Raw genomic sequence first — 23,120 nt, forward strand, 5'->3', positions numbered from 1 at the left:
CAGAGATCTGCATGAGTCTATCTGTTCAGGGACAGGAGCTGATTGAGAAGAGAAATGCTCTGGACTACAAGGCTAGATTTAGAGGCCCAAAGAGAGAAGGAGAGGTGGAATGAAGTGCGGGAAAAACACGCCAAGTCTGCCACGTCCAGCATCACCAATTTAGGTGTTGTAAATAAAATAGATCACTTTCTACTAGTAGGGGTGTTACGATACATCGATATAGATCGATAAATTGATTGCTTGGTAAACAATCCAACTGCATGGATTCATATCGTCACAGTTAAATGCAATGTGACACTTATTTATTATTTGTATTCTTTGTATTAAAAATGAATTATTTTTCTTTTGAATATCTGTAAGAGCTAAAAAAAAAAAAAAATCATATTTAGTTTGTGGTGAGTTAAATGATAAATGAAACCGGTTGTGTTAAATGATATTGTCTCCTATCGATCGCAGGACCCTGAGTCGAATCGAAATCGTATCACGGCAGACTTCGCGATATCTGCAAATATCACATCATTGTCCAATGAACAGGGGCGTGACGAGACACTCGGCTCACGAGACGAGACACAAAATTGGGTTCACGAGAACGAGACGAGATTTTAACACTATTTCAAAGAAAACTTCAATTAAGAAATACGTCTGGGGGCGCCTGGTTAGCTCACCTGGCAGAGCGGGTGCCCATATGTGGCGGTTCGCTCCTCGACGCAGTGGCCGCGGGTTCGACTCCAAGCTGCAGCCCTTTGCTGCATGTCTCCCCTTTCAAGTCTAAGCTGTCCTATGCAAATAAAGGCCTGAAATGCCCAAAAAATACATAGTCTTTCCTCAGAGAACCAAGGTTACAATGTAACCAAGTGTTTCATTGCAGCAGTAAACAAGGAGGTAGGCTGCTCTTGTTTTGATTTATGACCTTTTAAGAGGAAGGATATAATTTCTCTTTGTTTAAAATCATTAAAAGTAAAGTTAGGTTTAGCTTTCTGACTCTCTCTCTCTCACAGAGAGTTACGCTGGGTTTTACCGGCAGCTTTGTACAATTGCAACTCCAAAAGTGAACTCCGAGTCAACTTTGGCGAACGGACTGGGGATCTTCTACGCTAATTTAAAGGTCCAACCTCATCTGCAAAACCAGATGTATTATTAAGACCAACCAGGTCAGACTCTTGTCTACTGGCGGCTGCTCTGCACTTGTGACCTATATCGCGTGATGTATTTTTTTTACCTCGACGAGAAGTCTCGTCACATTTTTCATCGTGGGACGAGATCTCGTCACACCTCTACCAATGAATCCATCTGATATCATATCGTGATGAAACAAGCGATTCACACCCCTATCCACTGGTAGCCGTTAAGTTGTCGCAAGCTCCCAAAATGCCTGTGAGGAATATCTATTGAAGAGATGCGTTGAAGTTGTTGGTATTTTTCCCACTTTCCCACATAGTGTCCCACTGTTGATGCTCCTTGTCGGTCTATTCTTCTCTTTGTCATATAAGGTCAAAGGTCACGCAGAAAAGAGACTGATATGGAACAAATGCCTGCAGTGCTCTTTGTTTGAGATTTCCTGCACTCGCACACAGCCGAGGGCTCGATGCAGACATTCAATAGACACAGAAATATGTTACATTCTGTTCTGACGATAGTCAATATATGGTATGGTATTTAAGGTGTGATAACATCACTGTATGTATGCCTTTTGTGTTATCTGTGGTTTAAAGGGGTTGGCCGGTGGTGGGTTTCAGCATGTGTGTGCATGTTATGACGGGGGGGGGGGGGGAAAAATTTATTCTTAAAGAATGTAAGTCATTTTAAGTGTGCATTTTTGTGTCGACGACGTATATTTTTGTAGTGGTGGTATTGCGGCCAGACTTGTGTGTGTGTGTGTGTGTGTGTGTGTGTGTGTGTGTGTGTGTGTGTGTGTGTGTGTGTGTGTGTGTGTGTGTGTGTGTGTGTGTGTGTGTGTGTGTGTGTGTGTGTGTGTGTGTGTGTGTGTGTGTGTGTGTGTGTGACATTTCCAGCCCGTCACTGTGACATGTTTCTGTTGGTGCATGAGTTAAATAACAAACCCTGGGGTTTATGTCTGCGCAGGGCTGCGATTAGAGCTGTGTGGGTGTGAGCGTGTGCATGTGTGTCCCATGGGGGGGGTTTATAAGGCAGAGGGAGCGCCCGGAGCTGTCATTAGATGGACTCTATGGCCCGCATGGTGAAAGAGTGAGTCTATGTATGTGCACGCTTATATCTGCAACGCGTATGTGTGGGTGGCATGTGTGAGGCATCTGAGGCTCGATGTGTACTTGTGTGCGTTTGTGTGTGTGTGTGTGTCCCATGCGGTTCCCATGGGCAAGCCGAAGGCTTCAGGTTGACTGATGGGACTGTGTCTCTCTGCGCTGGTACACAAAACCAGACACATTCATTTCTTTGATTTCTTTGAACTCTCTTCCCCAACGTCCCCATCCTAGCAAACAATTAAATTGAACAATAAAAGACTAAACTTTGACAATAGATGAACAACAGCTTGTAGGTTACAAGTTGACAACAATGGTGTAGTAAAGCGTCTGTCTCCCCTGTCTCTGTCTACACTCTCATCTACAATTATATCCCCTCGCAGGTAAACACCCTCAAACTGCTTATTTAGATAAAGCAGGATTACTGGGCTGTACCCTACCATAAACCTTTGTTAGCCATCTTTCCTGCGTATGTTTAAGCTTGTGTTTGATTTTTCCGCGGGTGTTGCAAATGAATATTTTGTGGAATTTTGGGTGTGGGTCATATGAATCAGCACTTGGCCACCCTAGATGGTTAAATTACATGCAGTTCTACTTATTACCATGGGATCAGCAGCTTAAAAAACAAACGACAACAATGCTACTAGGTTGGAATGTAAATGAGAGCAGAGGCAGCATGATGTTACACAGCGGTGCTTCATCATAGCCAGCAGGCTGAGAGCTGTAGGCCTCATTACATCTCTCTGCTCCACCACACTGTCCTCGCCCGGGCCTCCTCCCTGCACACAGGCCCCTCTGTCTGTCACTTTCTCTTACTACATTGCCCGCTACAATCCTCTGTGTTTGTGTGTGCACATGCTGAGCGCATCCAGAGATGGTGGGGTTGTTGGGGGTCTGGGAGATTTCACTGTTTCACTGAGAACAAAACCCCTTTTGATGCATCTCAGCGCTCTTTGTTTCGTTAACGAGGACCAATAGGCCGGTGGCAGACAGAGGGAGGATGGATTGGAGGGAGGGGGGGAAAAAGTGAATGAGGTAGAGATGAGAGACTGAGAGACCCTCCTCGCTGGGCACTCAAGGCCGCTTGATTGTCTGTCAGTGGTTTATGGCTGGCGCTGTATTCTAGCTTCTAGCGGTATTGTTGACCGGACTGTGAGCTGTGGTGCTTATCTGCTCAGCTGTGGCCAGCGCTGCGCAGTAATCAGCTCAGCATCTTTATTGGCGCAGGCCTTATCTGTGCCGCAGCCACTGAGCCCTGTCCTGTTTACATACAGAGAAGAGGCCGACTGAAGAGGCTCCCTGCAAATACTAAGAGCGTTCACACTGTTGCTCCGATTTAACACCCAATTGTCTTCAGATACACACGGCCCACGATGTGTGCAGAGGTGAGCGGGATATTTAAGGAGCAGATGAGGGCAAGGAGCACAGGAAAAGGAGGAAGGTAGTGAGTGAAGTTTAGGAGATTATTGTTATCCAGACAGAGGCGTCAGGTTTTCGAAGACTCCACAGACCCCCTTCTCCGCAGCCAGGCTTTTGTCCCAGGGGGTAATAATGCCATTATGGCAACAACAGAGAAACACCCAGCTAGCCAACCAACCAACCAACCAACCAACCAGCCAGCCAAATAGCCTGATCTGGCCCCTGGGCTCTGCTCAAGTTTCCCTTCAATGGAGCAGCTGTGTTTCCGTCCTCCTTTTTCAACTGACAGTGCAGCCAAGCATTAGGAAGGTCTTGATGAGTTGTAACAGATCTTTTTTTTTTTTTATAACACATTATAAATATCCTCTACTCGCTAATGTGGACCAGAGTTGATTTCCCTACAAAACAGTGTTGAATCCAACATCTCTTCAAATGTGCATACAAGCCAACAGCAACACGGAGCCAGCAGCCGCATTCAGAGGCTGCCCTCGCAGGTGCCTGCTGGTAAAAGTCCCCTAGAGAGTGTCCCAACAGACGCCTGTGTGTAAAAGGGCATTTATTCCTGTGAATAAAAATCTCTCTGAGTAAGCACATGCTTCAGCCAGCGGCCCCCCGGTCGCAGCAGTATTCACACAGAGGGTGAAAAAGGACAGGGATTCACTCTGCGCACCACTCTGCTGACCTCAGCCACTCCTGTGTGTGTGTGTGTGTGTGTGTGTGTGTGTGTGTGTGTGTGTGTGTGTGTGTGTGTGTGTGTGTGTGTGTGTGTGTGTGTGTGTGTGTGTGTGTGTGTGTGTGTTTGTGTATTTGTGAGCTTTGTACATGTGTGCGACACATCAGCAGCTTGTGGAAACAAAGAACTGATATCTAGGGCCAAACATCTGCAGCAGTGTAACTGTGTGCATGTTCATGCATGTGTTTTCTAAATGTATATTTCCCTAAACAGCGATCAGGCGTATAGATAAAGCCTGGGTGGTTTTTCACAGAGCCCAGTTTTTTTTATTTGGAGTGCGCAAGCATTTTTAAAGCCCTTTGTGGTCAACAACTTAAAAATGTTTGAGAAAGGCTTCGCTGAAGTTGCTAGTGGAACCACAGTAATCCACTTTACTGTAACACCCACATAGCCACACACACACACAAGCAGGCACACACTCTCACAGATATAATAGGCAGTGTTACAGTGGCACGTGCTCCTGTACGCTACAGTACACTCCTAGATCTATGTCACATCCCTTACCTTTGACCCTTGGCCCCATAAGCTACTTACAGAACCTGTCATGAACCTAAGCTAACCTTTGCACTCTAATCCCAAATGTCTGGAAGGCCACACATACTCGTGGCTTCAGTGACCTGCATATAAAGTGAACTGTGTGACACTGTGTAGAGTTGGATGGACATCTAAGGCATCTGCTTGGCAGGCCGTAGTATTTAAAACCCCCAGCGGTCACAGCAATGTTTAGGTGTGTGTGTGTGTATTCTTGTTTAACTATATTCGTGGGGGTCCAAAAACCTGGAATACAGTATACTTGTGGGGTCCGGACATCTTTGTGGGGCCAAAATGCTGGACCCCACAACACCCAAAACAAGACTTGGTTTTAGGATTGGGGATAGAATTAGGTTATGGTTAGGGTGAGGGTAAAGGTTAAGGTTAGGCATTTAGTTGTGACGTTAAGGTTAGGGTAAGGGGCTAGGGAATGCATTATGTCAATGAGGGGTCCCCACAAAGATAGTGCCACGCACTTGTGTGTGTGTGTGTGTGTGTGTGTGTGTGTGTGTTTGTGTGTACGTACGTGTCTTCTAAATTTTAAAGATGTATATTAAGACAGAGGCTGAGAATGAAAGTACAAGCTAATTTTAATGTTAATCATTAAAGGTCCATGTGTGGTCCCATCTAGCATTGAGATCATATATCGCAATCAACTCTCTCGCACCACGCATTTCATAGTACGTATTACAGCTACGGTAGCCTTCACGCTTCAAAAAGCTGGTCCCTTGCTCTTTTCAATATCCTTTTTCTTTTTCTGGGTGAAGAAGAAGAAGACTCCTGTTCTGAAATTTACACACTGGACCTTTTTAAGATTTGGCTTATTATCATATTTGATGTAGAATATCTCCATAGAAACCTTCCTAATGTTTTTAAACCCTTGCTGTTGCCACGGAGCCGTGCTCACCTGACCTCGTTTTGGCAGAACAGTGTCCACTAACAAGTGTACCTGGCACGGAGCCACTCATTCTCTCTGATCCCTTGTTCCTATCAGATCCACTCAAACAGCGCACGCATGCACACACACACACACACACACACACACACACACACACACACACACTCTCACTGTTTGCACACACATAGTGAATCTTTGTCACACAAACACTGCAATTACACTGTGACTCCTTGCTGGAAGAGGACAGTTATTCAAATTAATGGACTAGCGGGCTCTGCTAATTGAAGTCGTTGAACAAAGACACTCTCTCTGTCTGTTTGTGTCTGGACACACAGAGTCACACACATCAAATAACCACAACATAATACAGCATTTTTTTTTTTTTAGCCATGTCGGACACCTTTTTAGTGAATAGGTTGTGTTGCAGGGTGTGTGTTGATGTGGAGCCTGAACTGATGTCAAACGTTTCCTCAAGAGACTGGGACTGATCTAAAATATAAAAAGTGAAGGTAATGGATCTGCACATATTTGCCAGGTTTCTCTGTCAAAATAACAAACACACAGATCAGGTTGATTCATGGTTTGTGGCGAGGTCTGTTCCTTGAGATGAATTATGATGTAAAGGGATTAAAAGATAGGAATACATTTTATACATTTTTGTGTTTGGGTAGTCCATCAGAAATAGGGCTGCAATTAATGTCGAAAATAGGGAAAAATGACACAATGCCCCGCAGTCTTTGAGAGGTCAGTAGACGATGTCTTAAAATGGTTCGCTTTAGTTCCCAAACCCAAAGATATTCAATATATAACAATATAAAATTGAGAAAAGAAGCAAGTTCTCACATCTGGGAAAAATCTGGACAAAGGAAATGTTTTTCAAAATCAATAACTGAAAAGAGTATTCCATGATTAAAGCTGTTCGCAATATATTCTGTTGAGCAACTAATTGTTTTCAGCACTATTCACAAACTTAAAACACACGAGTTCTTTTCCTTTTTTTTCCCCAACGAAACCTTTTTTTTTTCTTTGAACAAAAGAAGCCAAAGTTTCCAAATGTTGTCTAAACGCAAGCAGCAATACACAACTTTGTCTAAATACTTCAAAATTGGTTGAATGGTTCCTGATTGCTTAAATCAGCAACTATATGATAAACCAAAAAGGATCTGTGACAGATCGAACCAGATATTGTGTGCCGGTTTTGGAGACCTTTTTAGAAACCTTCAAAACATTTTTGGTAGGTACCAAATAGCGCTGAAGTTTGATAAACAGCCATGCTCAGCCATCTGAATTGTTGAAGAGCAGTGAGAAAATTCATAGAAGAAGAGAAGACAAAGTCTGATTGATTGACCGGCCAGTCAATGGAGTCGAGTTCCCCCCCCCCCGCCTCTGCACTCTCTAACCTTCCTCTGAATTGGGGTGCTTGAGAGACAGGAGGAGGAAATCCTCCATTAGAGCTGGCCACAATACGTCTTCCTCTGCCCCGATCCGCCTCCCATTCACCTCTCACACTGACTGCTGACACTCCAGATCGCTCACCATCATCACGATATCATTCCGATTTTGCTCCTGAAAGCCATGAATGCTATTAGAATGTCAATCGAGACCCAGAAAGGGGAGAGCGTCATGGGAGAACGGGAAGCTTGCCCCCACAGTCTCTGCAGATCCGCAGGCGTTGCTTTACAGGGGAAATTAGTGCCATGTCAAGGGGAATTAACCTTTTGAGCGCCGCAGTGCGTTAGCTGCCTTAAGCATAGCTATTGTTTCCTGTTTTGGCAAGTACAGTCGTTGATAAGATGAGAGAAAATAATAGACCGCTGATCCTAACCCTGCAGGACACAGGGACTTTGGACTTGATATTAATGAGCACTGTCGAAATGCGTGAAAATGCAAATCCTAACTATTTCTCACTCTGCAATAAGCCGAAAAAGAAACACAATTCTTTCCTTTATGTCTGTGGGAAATGTAAAAACCAGATTGTGCTAGTCCTGCTAATCCATGAGCTAACTTGCACTACCAAATTTAACTCCAAAGCCAATTAAAACGGGCGCCGGCTGGATAATCTCGCTCACACAAACAAATGTGTGCAAGCAAAGACCCGCGCACACATGCACAGCGAGCCACATATAGAACGTTAAACGTATAAACATATGCACACAAACATACTTTTGTGCCGTAATTTCTAGCATGCACTAGAGCATGAACATGTGAACGGATTTACGGATTAAAAATATGTACATACACACACACACAAAGGCACACACACACAAAGGCACATACACACAAAGGCCTTGCCATGACCTCTGCATATAAAGACTGATTTACCCAGCCAAAGGAATCTCTCTCTCTCTCTCTCTCTCTCTCTCTCTGACCTGTGGTAAGTAGTCTTTAGTGGTCTGACTCTGCAGCGGTTCTCCTCATAGACTCAAAGAGAGAAATGCATGACAGGATCTGATAAGACAAATAGAACTGTTCCCCAAAACTCGCCAAGCCACCCACTTAGGATGTGTGTTTTTTCTCTCGCTGCATTCTCCATACTTTCTTTTCCTCCCTCTCTCTTTCCCCTTCTCTCCATTAAGGTTTTTTTTTAGGCTCCAATTATTCTTAGACGCCTGTTTGAGCCATTTAAAAGCAGCTCAGTGGCTTGATAGCTCATAAGTCTTATTGGCTCTAAGAGTTCAGAACACACAACCTCTCCAGCAAGGCAAAAACATCCAAACAAAGGTGGGAAATCGTTTGACATAATACAAAAATGCATTTGCATTTAGGTTCCTCTGTGTCGCTAGTGGAAGAATAAAGTAGGGCTGTTTTCAAGCAGAACAGGTGTTCCTCCTTCTTCAGTGAGGGTTTGATTTACTGACCTCATGACAGAGATTGTGAAATAGTTGGTTTTTAATTCACTGATGCACCACAGGCCTTTGCCAACAGCCCAGCCCACCTCTTTCTTTTTCTTCCCTTTATGTCTTTATCTCTCCCTCCTCTGACACTCCCCTCTCCTCTCTCTTCCTCTCTCTCTCTGGGTCAGCGGGCCCTGTGAAGCTCTTTATCCCGTTGCCGTTAAAGAGGTCATATTTCCTTACGCCGCTGTTTGCAGATGAGGCAGTAGGGTAGGAGCTGGAGCGAGACTTGGCCTGTGCAGAGAGGTTCATGGACTGATTGTGGTATGCCCACATACCAGGCTGTTTTCAGGGAGATGGCATGGGGGGGTCAGCACAAAACAGCTTGGCATCTCAAGGCTGGGCAGTGTGCAGACAGAGAGCCTTTTCATAAATTCTCAATAGATGGTGTTGAGTACTCAATCGCATGCTCTCACTTTCCTTTTTCTGTCTTTCAGCTGGTTAGCGCCTGAGTTTTTCACGGTGTTCTCCGATCGGTTTAGCCGTTAAGTGCCAGTTTGTGTTTGTGTTTTTGTGTATGTGTGTGTGTGTGTGTGTGTGTTTGTGTGTTTCCTATGTCTGTTAAGCCCATGACCTCCTTTCACTTCTCCTCATTAGCATGTGAATCCCCTCTCCACAAGAAGGACAGAGTGGAGGGATGGAGAAACGGAGGGAAGGAGAAAATGGAAAGCTAGAGATAGGCGTGAGCGAAAGCATGATACCAATGCAGAAAAAGGTTTTTTTTTTTCCTCAGCTTAGTGTTTACCCAACAGAAGTCATTTTGTACAAGGACTTGACACATGGGGGTTCTCCCTGTGTTTAAACTTCACCACAAGTCCATCGGGGCATTAAGCTAAAAGACAGAAACAGAAACGCATGTTGCCCGTTTATAACCCTGTGTGAACAGGCTCACCCAAAAGCTAACCCTGCCTGTTTGTGTGGACAGTGTGGTTCTCAGACACCACCAATGCCTGGCCCAGCCCTATGTGGGCCCACCAGCAGCCTGTCCAGGCCTGGCGCTGCACCCTGTTTGTGCAGGTGTCTGCCTCAGTGACCATCCCATCTGCTGCCCTCTGCCAACCACTGGAGAGGAAGAGACAGTCTGCTGAAACAACAAAACAATAGAAACATTTTACTCTTGATGCCATTTTAGTGGCTTTCAGCAGATTTGTTTTGTCCAGTCGCGGAGAAGAAGGTGGTGCCAGCACTATTCTTGAGACTGCTTTACTAAATCCATTCTTGGACTTTAAATCGGCACTGGACAAAACCTTCTCACCTCAGGGTCCATTTAGAAGTTGTTCTAGAGTTTTAGAGCTGTTGCCGTGGTCCTGCTGCACTCCCTGCTATGCTCTGCTGTCCCCCGCAGTGTCCTGCTGCATCCTGCTACGTCCTGCTATGCTCTGCTGCTTTTCTTCACCACTGTCGCACTAAAATGCTTGCTCTTGGGGGAATTACTGCAATTGTTGGGTTTTGTAAATTATAGTGTGGTCTAGACCTACTTTATCTGTAAAGTGTCTTGAGATAACTCTTGTTATGAATTGATACTATAAATAAAATTGAATTAGATCATTTCGCTTGATTGTCATCAGCAGATAAAATATGCCCAGTTGTCATGGTAATCTAGATGTTCTCATTTCAGTATTTTTTGAGCACTTCAGTTTAAGGACAGAAAATGTTGTCCATTAGCCTAGAAATCTAGATGCACCCTAGCGGCAGCAAATGTGATTTGCAGCCAGGGGGCGGCGGGGGGGCCGTCTAGCAACTCTCCGTTGGCTTGCGAGCTGGAAAAACCAAACTCTAGTCAAGCCAATCACATTGTGTATAGAGTCGGTGGGCGGGCTTATGGCTGCTGCTGCTGGGAACAGCGGTTTTTCGAATCTGCTTTGGCCGCGACTCTGGAGGACTTGGAGTTAAGCTTTTCTTTGAGAAAAGAAGAAAGAACGGCACTGAAGTCATTCTTAAAAAAGGAAGATGTGTTCAGAGTTTTGCCGACCGGATACGGCAAAAGTTGAATCTATCAACTAGCTTAAATTTTTGGAGACAGCTTTCAAAATGATAATTTCCTATGTTCCAAAAACCACCAGCGCCACATATAGTAATGCAAACGGAAGGATAAAATGAAAAAAAGCAACATTGTCCTATTAAAAAGTAATGAGAATGGACTCTTTGACGATGTCACAGCGTGGACGTTCAGGAGCCTTGAGTGTGTGTCTACAAGACTGCATAAGAAAGTGTGTTTTGAGGTCTTTTAAGAATTTCATGGTGACTGCTGTGTGTTTTCAGGACAGACCAGTAACCCGATCTCCCTCTCCCAACCCTGGTGAGACAACGGCCGCGGTTCTCAGCCGCATTAGGAACATTCATGAGTAGATTCCTGACTTTGACCCAAATGTCAAAAATGGCTGTGATGTGAGCTCACCGCGTAAACCGCACATGGGAGTAGTTTCTGTGCAGTCTGATGTTGAATGTATATAAGTTGGTGTGTCTGTGTGTGGGTCTTCAGGACGCCTTTGTGCCTATTTATGCGCTACTTCAGTCGTACGTGCTCTCATGCAAAAAAAAATTTCCAGAGTTGGGTGGGCTTAGTTATGTTTTTCTTCACACATATTAAAATATCTAAAGGAAAATCCCAGCCAGAGTTTGCACGCCTGCATTTGTAGCACTGTGATCTGGAGATATGTATTTATTTAAAAAAATAAAATAAAATGTGGGTGTGCATGAGTGCATTCAAATTCTAGCACTAGCTTTCAACTGGTCCATTTGTTATTGAGGTAGTTTGGACGAAGCTCCTCCAGATCCTCATGCAGGCTGTTACTAAAGCAATAGCTCCACATTTTGGGAAACACTGTTATTTGCTTTCTTTCGGAGAGTTAGACGAGAAGATTAATACCACACTCATGTTTGTACGGTAAATATCGCTACTACGGCTTTTCTTGTCTTAGCTTAGCATAAAGACTGAGAACAGGGGGGACAGCTAGTCCGGCTCTGTCCATAGGAAATAAGATCTGCTTATAGTAATTAACATGTTTAATCTTATTTGTAAGACATACAAAACCTAAGGTTTGTTACCGGGCTAGCAGTTTTTTTATTTTTTTTTTTCTTTGTTGTCAGCCTCTATGCTAAGCTAACTCGCGGTAGCTTCACACAAATGGTTTCTATTAAAAAAAAAGACATTTCAACACTCTACCTGGAATGGCATTCTCTTTCCCCTGCAATCCGTAACACTAAAGTTTTCACAATGTATTGACATGTTGTTGGTGGGTTTCTTTTGTCTCCAATAATGGACCCCTAGCCTTGAATGTCAATGTGTATTTGCTCTGTCAGGAAGGGGTCTCCTAATGCTGAAGAATAAACCTCAATTCTCTAAAGCCTGGTGTCACACTGTCAACAGGAGCAGCAGGAGGGGGTTTGCTGAGTAAACCTCCTGATTTAATGTTCGCGTGAGCTCAAACACGCACCTGTGAAGGACTGTTTAAGTGTGTTTTAATGTGATCTTTTTTTCTTCAGCTTACAGGTAAGTGGAGTTAGCTGTATGATGCAGTGTGCTTTCCTGTATTAGGGGTGTCTGCGAGTCAGCCTTTTGTACTGTATGTGTGTGTGTGTGCATGGGTTCAAACATCCATTCATGTGTATGTGTGTGTGTGTGTGTAGCTATGCTGCCCAGCCTGGTTCTGCACCGTACCTCTGTTCGTCCATACCAGAGGGGTCTCTACTGCAGTGATTCCAGCCTCAGATACCCCTACAAGAAGAGCACAGTCCCCTCCTCAGTGCTCACTTGTGTTGGGTTGACACTGCCCGCGGTGTCCGTAAGTCCCCCCACCCCACTAAGAGCCCTCGGCCTTGGGGAACACTGAAGGCAGAAACGGTGATGGCTGATGGTTCATGATGGCGGCTGTGAAGGAGTGACAAAAAAAAAAAAAAACGTCAGTCAGAAAAGTTGACGTAATCTTAAATCATAGTTTGCGTCTGATTTTGGAAATCCATCACTCCGTCGCTCTAAGCGGACCATACATGACACTCTTAAGCTCCACCCACTTCTGCCATACCCCATGATCCCCCGGTGCCAGCGTGCTCCTTGTGACTCCCCCCTGTTCTCTTCTGTTTATGTGTCACTGACCTGGTGCTTTCTTTCTTCTCTCCCTGTCTTCCTCTCTCTTTGCTCCCCTCTTTCCTTGTGTCTTTTGTAGCTAGCCTGCCTTTCCTGATCATTGAGACTAGCACCATAAAGCCGTACCAGCGCGGGTTTTACTGTTCGGACGAGTCCATCCGCTTCCCCCGAAAAGAGGGAGACACCATTAGCGATGCCGTGCTTTGTGGTGTTGGCATTCTTATTGCCATCTTCTCTGTAAGTCGACCTTCACACCTCCCTTTGTTTGCTACTTTGACTCCAGTTTAAAATCACTTCTTTTTAACTGTTACTTTAGTCCAATAGATTATTCTCACTAACATAGCCCCTAAATCAAAAAAAGTTTGAGTGATTTCTTATCATGCAGCGTTTTCTAAAATACTCCAGCCTTTTGCTATAAATGTGCTCTATATGTCCTACCCTTTCATTCTATAATGTTTTCTTCGTCACACTTTATTCTTCCGTATCAGCTTTGAGTCATCCGAGCCATTTGTTTTTTTTAGTACTTCGCTAAGCGAGTCAGTGTTGACGCCCCCCCCCCCCAAAAAGCGACATTTCAGTGTGTGCTGACACATGCATGCCAATGACCCAAAGCGATTTTACAATCTCCTGGTCCATTCTCACACACCCCCACTCGTATCCCTGCACCCTGACTCCATGCCCTCTGTGCCCTGCACATTACTTCGGGTGAACGTGTCAATGCTCTCTCCCATGCCTCGGTGATAGCCTGAGGCGTTCCACCAGTTAGCAACAGCATGAAGTCCCCATTCCCATGACTTGACTCCTTCTCTGGAGAGGGAATGGCTCCAGTGTAGTGCCATCAGATTGGACGAGGGTGGGGGGGGGGGTTGTTAAGTGGAAACATGTCATAGTGACGTGTTGTGCGGTATGTGTATGTCAATTATTAGTGCCACGTGGTCAGGCTAGATGATCTTTACAGCCCCCAGACTCTTTGTGGCACAGCCCCCTCATAAGTTCCCAGACTGAGACGTCGCTTTGCAGTCGTCTCCTCGCCAAGCTTGGTGGACACACACACACACACACACACACACACACACACACACACACACACACACACACAAACGCTGTACCAGCTCTTGCTCATTGGAACCAGGAGACTGTGTTGGTTAGTTCCCTCACATGTTTTCACGTGTGGGCAAAGCTGGCGTGTCTCACACAGCTGTGTTCCATTAGTGGCGTCTACTGCCATGCCGACACCATTCCTTTAACGCACACACGTTCACTCATGCAGGCACACACGCACACACACATATATATGCACACCTATACATGCACTGGTAGCAGATTCCAGTTGGGCCTCTTGTTTATCTTCGCTGCAAGGGAAATCCCAACAGTCCTGCTGGTCAGACATATCTATGTCTGACAGGCCACGTTTCCACTGTGAGAAACACAGTTAGCAGTAGCGAGATAGAGTTCAATAAGCATACTCACTGACGATCCAAATAAACCCATCGGGCACCTTTTGGGCCCTCTGCTCTGATCAGAAAGGCCTGCCGTATCCATGACAGGCCCTGTCTGCACTTAGGCAACCAGACACACAGCAATAAGCCGAGACAGGGAGATAGTGAATGGGAGGTGAGGTTTGAATGCAAATGCTGACAACCCAAATAAACTTCTCTGTCCTGTATCCGTCTCCCGTGGTTCTAATCTTAAGCTTAGATCAAAACAATTCATTGACAATAGCACACACACGCACTAATACGCCACCATGTTTGTTTCTTCTGGCTGTGAGCCTGCCAGCTGACCACCCAATAGGCAGGATAGGTGTGTTTATCAGGCCTAACAATACAAGTAAATACACAAACATTATGTTTCTCTATTAACTCGATAGGACGCCTGGGAAACACTTAAGCTGCCAACACGCACACCTTTTTAAAGTCTTAATGCTATTTGCATTCACAGAGTGTCTGCTGGCTCAGAGATGGGCAGGTAAATATTTTCCTGAGAGATTGGGTGAGAAGGTAGGCCGAAGAGTGAAGCCTTGTGTGGAAAGAGGAAGGAAAGGGAGACGTGGTTAGTGGCGGAGAGCGGCCGGTCTGTCAATCAGATACCCCAGGTGGTAGAGATATGATTGACATATCCGTGCCTCCAGGGTTGGCTTGGTGTAAGCCCCCTCAGTGTAGATGAGGACTTTCCAAGGGCCCCAACACTACTTACCTTAGTTACTAACCTTCTGGCTGGATTACCACAGGATTCGGGGTTTCTCACTCTACTTAAGCCTTGAAACAGACCATTGCCCTGATATAAATCCTTCTTATATCAAAGTCAGGTCAGTCTGACTGAGATAAAGACCCAGTCTGGGAAATTTGTTTTCATATTTTCCTTTTTCCCTCGCCTTCACTGTTTCATTATCCTTCATATCCCACATAAAAAGGCCCCACCATATCATTGATTCATTAATAATCTCACATTACAACAAAACTGCCTGAGGGAAAGGCAGGCCATGCTCATTCTATATTGTTTGTCTTTTTTTTGTGTGGATCTCACTCATTCTGTCTCTCCTGTCTGTCCTTCACACATCCTTTCTACTCCATCTGTGACTTCAGTCTGGAATTAAATTAGATTTCCTGCATGATACACACTCAAACTTTATCATTTTTTACTGCATAGTTAGCTGCATCTAAGCCCACTGTAAAACTGTAGGATTCAGCAGCATCATATAGCTAGAATGTGTCTTATATTTGTGATTGGTGTCGCCTGTTTATCTCAAAAAACAATTCTTTCTTTTAGATTGTGATTGGAGAGTGCTTCAGGATTCACCAACTACATGAGGGAACCAAGTCTTTCGTTGGGAATCCCTATGTTGCAGCCCTCTACAAGCAGGTCAGCTCTCCATAAGTGTGCTTTAATACGTGTTGAGATTATTGCATACATAACTGACCGTTCGCAAAATCCCTGCCCTGAACAGCAATCGTAAAAATCATAGCTTTGTAACTAAGCATGGCATGGCCGGCCTGTAAGACTTTCTATTATTCCACATGTTGAATCGATCGTTGAAATGGGCTGTCGTAAGAGATATATAAAGAGTTTGGATAGGGATAAAAAAAGATTTTCCTTCGCCAAAACCAAAAAATACAAGAGCCAAAGTATAAGGAATGGATTAAACAGTGCGTTTGTCCGATCATGTAGGCTGCAATTGTTATCATGTTAGGCTAACAAGCCTACTACCTCCAGTCGTAGCACACCCACTGGGTCGTATTGCCTCACTGTGTGGGCGCCCGTCCTGGATGCTACTACATCAGAGCGACGGCTAACGTTGGCAGCTTTTTCCTGCTCTATTGGATGTCGGAGACGGCGTTACATTCACTTAACACTTCAGTCAGTCCTCATCCCAAAAGCCCTTTCACTCTTAATTTTAAAAGTGACACATACAGTTTGAAAATATGAACAATAAAGCATAAATCTCACCTTTGTCTTGCTTGCCCAACTATGTAAGCTGAGCAGCTGAACAGGTTTATGTTGAAAGAAATAACTTACGCTAAAATGAGTAATCTGGAAACGTGAAAAAAAATCAGTCGCACACAGCGTTTTTAACCAATTCATGATGTTAACGTTAGCTTAATTAGCTAGCTAGTTACAGCTGGTAAAATCTGTGGGGACTGCCCATTTCTCCGACGCTCCATTGTTCCGACCTCTCAATAACCTGAAAAATTCCCTTTTGGTCCTACAGCTCACTAGTCCGACGTCCCGCTGGTGGGGAAATTACAAATCCCACTTTGGCCACGCCAAGACCCGCCCTACAAAGCAGCTCGATTGGTTGGGGTTAGGCATCTGACCTCGAGTGGTTAAGGTTAGGATAGCTGATTGGTCAGGGGATAGGACCTGTACAAATGGGGTTACGTTACCTTGCGTAAGCATGGACGCCTGGCCAATAAATGCTATTGAAGGGCGGGTCTTGGCGTGGCCATAGTGGTTGGACTAGTGGAATGTAGGACCAAAGAGAATTTTTCGGGTTATTGAGAGGTCGGGACAATGGAACGTAGGAGAAATGACATGGCACCAAATCTGTTAAGCCAAAAAAAAAAAAACGATAGTCGCAGACAAGAAATGGGAAGCCTGCTTTTTGTCCACCACTGTCTTAAATCAAGGACCAATTGTTTCAGAAATGACTATGAATTTTGAGTTGTAAATCTGCCATGTTACCATTATAAACTGCATACGGGCCGTGTGAGAACAGAAAGCCTGACGTAGCAAGGCATAGCAAGACTAAGTTAGGTGCTTAACCAATGATCAAGGAGTATAGACGGCTACATTGGTATTATGTCTAATCATTATTGTGTGGTCTTGCAGATGGGTGTGTTTCTCTTCGGATGTGCCGTCAGCCAGTCATTTACAGACATTGCCAAGGTGTCGGTGGGCCGTATGAGGCCCCACTTCTTAGATGTGTGTAAACCCGATTTCTCCACCATCAACTGTTCACTGGGATACATCACCAACTATACCTGCAGTGGCACAGAGAGCGATGTACAGGAGGCCAGGTTTGTGTAAACACCAATATCAAACTAATGTACAGTATGATGTATTAAAAATACTCCTTAATTTAAAAAAAAAACTGACTGAAGATACATTTTATCTTCCACAGGAAATCCTTCTTCTCAGGACATGCCTCTTTTTCAATGTTTACCATGCTTTACTTGGCTGTAAGTGACTATTCAACACTCATCACACACTCACATTCATGCAATGTTGAAAAGCTACAGAAACAATGGTTTACAGATTGTACAGGGAGTCATGGGGGGAAAAAAAAAGGCAGGACCTTGATTTGGGGATTTACCGGCTGAAGAAAAAACATTGTTCTTATCCACTGCTCCTCCTCCTCACTCAGTTTATGAGGAGTTTTATTCTCCTTTTTTACTCCTCCGAGAGATGGATGGATGCACTCCACCTGTTTTCTTCAGAGCAGCTGTGTGTGCACTTCCTGTCCTCTCTCATTTCAATCTATCCCTCTCTCCCTCCCTCCCTATCACTCCACCTGTTGTGGGTGTCGGGTAGGGCTTAGCACCCTAGAGGCATTTCATACTTCAAACAGGCTAATAACACACAAAATGTGTGACAATTGCCAGCTCATAGCTCTGCAATCATCTCCTTCCCTTCCTCTTCCTCTGAGGGAAAAAAAGGAGTCAATATTTTGGGTCTTGCTGGCCCTAAGCTTGGTTACAAGGTGGTCTGAGTTCTCACGGTGGGGGGGGGGGCTGACAGTTGAAGTTCTGATGTGTTGTAGGGTATTTTCATGCAGCGAGAGCTTGCTGTGGGTATTTCCCAGCCTCTGGGTGAACCTACAGCCGCACTCTGGTCAGACCGAGGAAAAGAGATGAATAAAAAGCAGAGAGGGAACGGACAAGTGATGCATCCAGACCACAGAGTGACACACTAGTCAGAGACCAGTGTTCCAGCTGCGGCAAGCTCAGGACCAGCAGCCAGAGGAGGCTGGCGCAGAAAGAGAGAGGATGTGACAGTTTGTAGTTCATGTTTTGGAATACTAAACCGGCCTGAAACAAAGCCCACGATGGAGGCATTCCTTCTGGAAAAAGGAATCCGTGGCGGTTTTTTTGTTCTTGCCATCACTCGTAGAATTTCCCTCTCTCTTGTAGTCACCTTAAATAAGTCTTCTTGTGTTTCTCATGTGTCCTCCACAAGGGCAAACGTCCATGTCCAAAAAAAATCCATAGAACATGAGGACGGATAATGTCAGTTTTGTTCACATTGACATTTATAATGTCAATTATTATAATAGATAGAGAAAATGTGTCTTTCCGCTCAACCTCGGCCCTCGTTTTTGTCTCCCTTGTTGCTCACCAGGGTGGAAGTGTCATTTCTGGAGTGTGGCTGTCACCTCGCTCTCCCTCCCCCACCCCCACCCCCAGTCATCTGCTAATTGTCACACTTTGATTTTGAGTGCTGCGTCTGTGACTGATGTGCTGCGTCTGTGACTGATGTGGTTTTTGACCCGAGACTTCTCAGCGTCGCAGCCTTTCGGAGATGGCACCCAGATAACTGGCACGCGGCGCAGCCACACCGCAGCCACAGAAAACAAGCGTGTGTGTGTGCATTCATGCGTCCTAGTGAGCTATCTTTTGTTTTGTCTAAGGTGCGCACATCCAGTTGCAAAGGGCTGGGGTTATTTCTGTGGGTTATTCCTGCCTGCAGATCCTTCTGTCACTGTTGTTGGCTAAATAAAACCCCAAATGTTAATCTTAACCACAGCTACGCTTTTGTCTCGCAGCGCGGTGTGAACCCAAGGAAAGCATGGGAAGGGGCTGGAGTGTAAAACGGGCCCTCATTCTTTCTCACTTTGTTGTGTGCGTTTCCTTTTTTATTGAACACGGAGACAGAGGGAGAAGATCTCACTGGAATGAGCTGGATTCCTTTAGAAACCACCAGACTTTGTGTCGCTCTTGCCTCCATCCGTCATGGGAATCTGCTGGGACTCCGTTTGCCGTTGTGTTTTATTGTTGTTTTCCCTGACATCTAACTTATTTGAGACGCACAACAAATTCGTGGGAGGACCGCTCGGGTCAGAGAGCCTGAATCTATTTAAGTCCCGAGTTGGATTTATAGAGGAGACAAAATACATTTTGAGAATTTTAGAAGGTCATAAACCCTCTGAATCGCTTATCATATCTCAATGCGTGCACACTTCTCCTGAATCAGGGTTGGACGGGTTATTTGGGTTTACTCACTGTCCTCCAGTCGGATAGGGCCAAGTTGATTGTCAGGTCAATGTAACTCTTTCTTTTGGCTAAGCATTCACTCTTTCACCTTCAACCTCCATCAAAGCTGGCTTAAAATTGAGAGGTTTTTAGGATGTTGTCTGAAGGTTTTTTTTTTCAGATGTTGCGTTCATAGGACGTCAGACAGAAGTACTTATCAGTAGTCCTGGCCCGCTACCTGAGAACCGCTGCGGAGGAAGCCTGAAGTCTAAACATCCCTGCCAGGGAGGAGTAGAGCACGAGACTGGAAGGGATGGGAGGGATCGCTTCCTTTGCTTCCGTGAGGAGAAGAACAATGATAAGAGTGTCGTAGAGGAAGTGCGAGGGCGATTTACGTCCACACCTACAGGGGCTCGTAGTGGACGGGGGGTTGCTGGGAGCTACTGCGGCCGTCTGTGGGTATTGTTAGCCTAGCTGATTATAAGGCACAGGTCTGGAGGTGTGGGCTGGGTAGACCTTGGCTGAGGCCGGCCCTCCCATGCCCCTCTGTCTCTGGGTGTGACAGACAGGAAGTTTAGGGCATGAGTGGTGCAGGAACGCAGGATGTCTGAAGGACCTGGGCTGATCTCACCACTGTGCATGTATGTGTATAAAAAGAGGACGAGACTATGCATGTATTTGCACTTGTGCGAGTGACTGAAAGTGGCCTTGGACTTCTCAGACTTTATCACGACCCAGGAGAAGGTTTTTGGCTGCGGGCGGAGTGGGGGGTGCATCCGCTTTGTCTCCTATTTACATTACTCTAATAGAGGGTAGAGAGTTCATCCCAACAAAGTGCTGAAATGTTCCTGGTAGTGTGTGTGTGTGTGTGTGTGTGTGTGTGTGTGTGTGTGTGTGTGTGTGTGTGTGTGTGTGTGTGTGTGTGTGTGTGTGTGTGTGTGTGTGTGTGTGTGTGTGTGTGTGTGTGTGTGTGTGTGTGTGTGTGTGTGTGTGTGTGTGTGTGTGTGTGTGTGTGTGTGTGTGTGTGTGTGTGTATTCCAGTGGTTCTCTGTGGTTGGGCTGTTTTAACAGCTGGGATGTTGAACCATGAATCAGTCATGTCCGGGTCTCAGGCAGTCGAATGTGTGTGTTGTGGAAGAGATTATGTGTTTCTTTGTGGGTCTGGCCAGCCTGCCCACTTTGATTCAGTCTAGACCTCTCCGACAGTAATAATACACACACACACACACACACACACTCACACTCATACGCTACAGGTGTCCAGCCCGCTGTCTGTGTGTAAGGGTTCACTACAGGCATCAGAAATGAGTGACAGCCGCATTGACAATGCATGTTTTCCATCTTATACACTCTCCAGTTCTTTATTAAAGGGTTTTATATGTCAGACCATTTACACAATGACTGCATATTTAATACTGTTGTATGAAGAAAATCCATAACATTATCTCTCTGTCCTCCCAGTTCTATCTCCAGTCCAGGTTTTCATGGCGTGGCGCTCGTCTCCTCCGCCCGTTGCTCCAGTTCACCCTGTTGATGATGGCCTTTTACACCGGCCTGTCCCGCATCTCCGACCACAAGCACCACCCGACCGATGTCCTTGCAGGCTTTGTGCAGGGAGCCCTGGTGGCCTACTGCATAGTGAGTGCACTCACGCAAAACACACAAGCTCAACATGCACAGTGTATGGAAATACGATTTGAGTGATAAAGCATAACTGCATCCATCTTTTTGCAACTTATTACTTTTCTATAATTGACCATTGGGGATCCTACAGACGGACCAACCTTCATATAAAGTTTGCCCCTACATACGTAGCTCCAGCTTTTAACTTTTTACTCCTTTCTGCTTTTTCTGAAAAAGAGAAATGGAGCAGGCAGTGAAGTGAAGAGAATCTGAGTCCCTTTAATAAATAGCACATTGCTTGGACTGAGGCCCTAGTTAAGGTGTGTGTGTGTGTGTGTGTGTGTGTGTGTGTGTGTGTGTGTGTGTGTGTGTGTGTGTGTGTGTGTGTCCATACTCTGCAACCTTCTTCACTACTTTTGGGACATGTAGTGATTTTTGTAACCCTCATCATTACACTGGGCTAGATGGAGCCAAGGAAAATAGAATTTTGGGTCAAGAGGAAAATAGAGGGAGTGTAAAAGAAAGCGAAAGAGAGAGAGGATTAGCCTTTGAAACAGGAATGAAGCTGTTAATTATTTTGGTTTTTTTTTATTTGGCGGCTCTGGTCCTATCAGCACAGCAGGCCCCTGCTAAACCCTGCTGCCTCTGGCAAACGTATGGAAACACACACACACACACACACACACACACACACACACACACACACACACACACACACACACACACACACACACACAACCCTTACCTTTCTACACGATCCAAATCGTGAACGTGGAAAGGATTAGGTTCATAAAACTTAGCAAGACCTTAGTAGTGGCGCCTAGGCAGACCTTGGCACAGCTAAAATACACACACACACACACACACAACAGAGCACATCAGGGTCCTTGTATGCCAGGATTATTATACCATGAGCAGAAATCAGCGAGTAACAATAGACTGTAAAGCAAAATCAGCGCTCCTCCAGCTGGGCAAAGCTCCTGAGACGACAGCTTTGACAAGGAAAAAAAAAAGAATGTTTTTAAAAATACGCTTAAAGTACGAGCATGACCTCTGAATGGGCAGATCTGGCAGGAGGAGCGAAGGGAGGGAAGTGACAGGAGAGAGGAGCCTTGTCTGCATCTTGGCTCGGGACGAGCGTGGGTTCAATCCAACTCCGCTCTTCCACATGCGCACACGCCCCCACATCAAACCCCCGCCGAGCAAGGTGGCGAGGTTAGTTTTATACAATCCCTGACGCCCGTTCCGATTTGCCCAGTCTTAGTAGAAACACACATCTGTGAATACTTTAGCTCGGCTGTTTCAGCCTCTCAACGAGCAGCGGAGCAGAAAGGACCTGACAGGAGATGAGTGGAGGCGGGGAGGTACGCAGCCTGTGTGCTTTAGTAAAGCCAGCAGGAAGTACTAAATCAAAGTGCGAACATCTTCAGATCTTAGAAGTTAGCAAGTGGCGCAGTCATGCTTCTTCTAAATCTAAAGTTTGAAATGTAAGAATAAAAGCACGAGTTCACACTTTGTAAATTATGTCAGAGCGTGTCTGTTTTTCACCGCTCTGACATGTTCTGAGCAATTTTGAAATATCTCTGCTTAGATCTGCTATTACGTTCTTTTGATGCTGTTCATAAGTAGGACTTTGGTGTGTGTGTGTGTGTGTGTGTGTGTGTGTGTGTGTGTGTGTGTGTGTGTGTGTGTGTGTGTGTGTGTGTGTGTGTGTTTGTTTGTGTGTGTTGTGTGTGTGTGTGTGTGTGTGTGTGTGTGTGTGTGTGTGTCCGTCCAACACAGTCTCCCAACACTCACAGTGCACTTGTCTTGATACAAAAGTCTGATTGGAAGAACAAAGGAACACATTGAGCAAATTAGTGGATTTACACATCAGTCCCAAGTGTGCAATTGTTAACAATTGTTCTGAATATCGCATGAAGAGTTATTTATGTGGAAAAGTGTCTTCCTTTCCAAATACATTTCAGTAATTGACTTGACTGTAGAGAATTGTGTTGTTCCATGACTTTATTGTCCGCTATTCCAGG

At 45.2% G+C, this 23,120-nt stretch overlaps 1 protein-coding gene across 2 annotated transcripts in view; it reads left to right on the plus strand.

The window, feature by feature from the left end:
* Positions 1-23,120, plus strand: part of plpp3 (phospholipid phosphatase 3) — a 33,399-nt gene that overhangs the window by 4,600 nt on the left and 5,679 nt on the right. The window contains exons 2-6 of one of the 2 annotated variants that reach the window (XM_039812191.1): positions 12,325-12,479; positions 15,551-15,643; positions 17,111-17,298; positions 17,403-17,460; positions 20,932-21,108. In XM_039812191.1, the coding sequence (XP_039668125.1) occupies positions 12,325-12,479; positions 15,551-15,643; positions 17,111-17,298; positions 17,403-17,460; positions 20,932-21,108 (671 nt within the window). Of the gene's footprint in view, positions 1-12,324; positions 12,480-12,860; positions 13,019-15,550; positions 15,644-17,110; positions 17,299-17,402; positions 17,461-20,931; positions 21,109-23,120 lie in introns of both variants that reach the window. The other variant, XM_039812190.1, reaches the window with a different exon arrangement.

Source organism: Perca fluviatilis, chromosome 9, assembly GCF_010015445.1.
Source record: "Perca fluviatilis chromosome 9, GENO_Pfluv_1.0, whole genome shotgun sequence".
In the NCBI taxonomy this organism is placed as follows: Eukaryota; Metazoa; Chordata; class Actinopteri; order Perciformes; family Percidae; genus Perca; species Perca fluviatilis.